At 58.0% G+C, this 231-nt stretch overlaps 1 protein-coding gene across 1 annotated transcript in view; it reads right to left on the bottom strand.

The window, feature by feature from the left end:
- The window catches only part of EMH_0008180 (uncharacterized protein), a gene marked incomplete at both ends in the record, with an annotated part of 1,393 nt that overhangs the window by 499 nt on the left and 663 nt on the right, over positions 1–231 (bottom strand). Inside the window, one exon of the mRNA XM_013498252.1 lies at positions 3–63. Within this exon, the coding sequence (XP_013353706.1) occupies positions 3–63 (61 nt within the window). The remainder of the gene's footprint in view (positions 1–2; positions 64–231) is intronic.

Below are 231 nucleotides of genomic sequence, written 5' to 3'. Positions count from 1 at the left end.
CAGCAGAACAGGAACCGTCGCGGACAGCTGTACACGTCAATCCTGCTGCTGTGCAACCGAAACCTGAACAACAGCAGCAGCAGCAGCAGCAGCAGCAGCAGCAACAGCAGCAGCAGCAGCAGCAGCAGCAGCAACAGCAGCAGCAGCAGCAGCAGGAGAATGGAGTTATTCACAGGCGGAAGCAACTGTAGCAGCAGCAGAAAAGGTGCTGCAGCAGCTGGCTGCTGCTGT

Source organism: Eimeria mitis, genomic scaffold (assembly GCF_000499745.2).
Source record: "Eimeria mitis Houghton genomic scaffold, Emh_scaff329, whole genome shotgun sequence".
Lineage (NCBI taxonomy): Eukaryota > Apicomplexa > Conoidasida > Eucoccidiorida > Eimeriidae > Eimeria > Eimeria mitis.
Note: the sequence above shows the minus strand (reverse complement) of the source record. Positions and strands in the feature narration are given on the sequence as shown.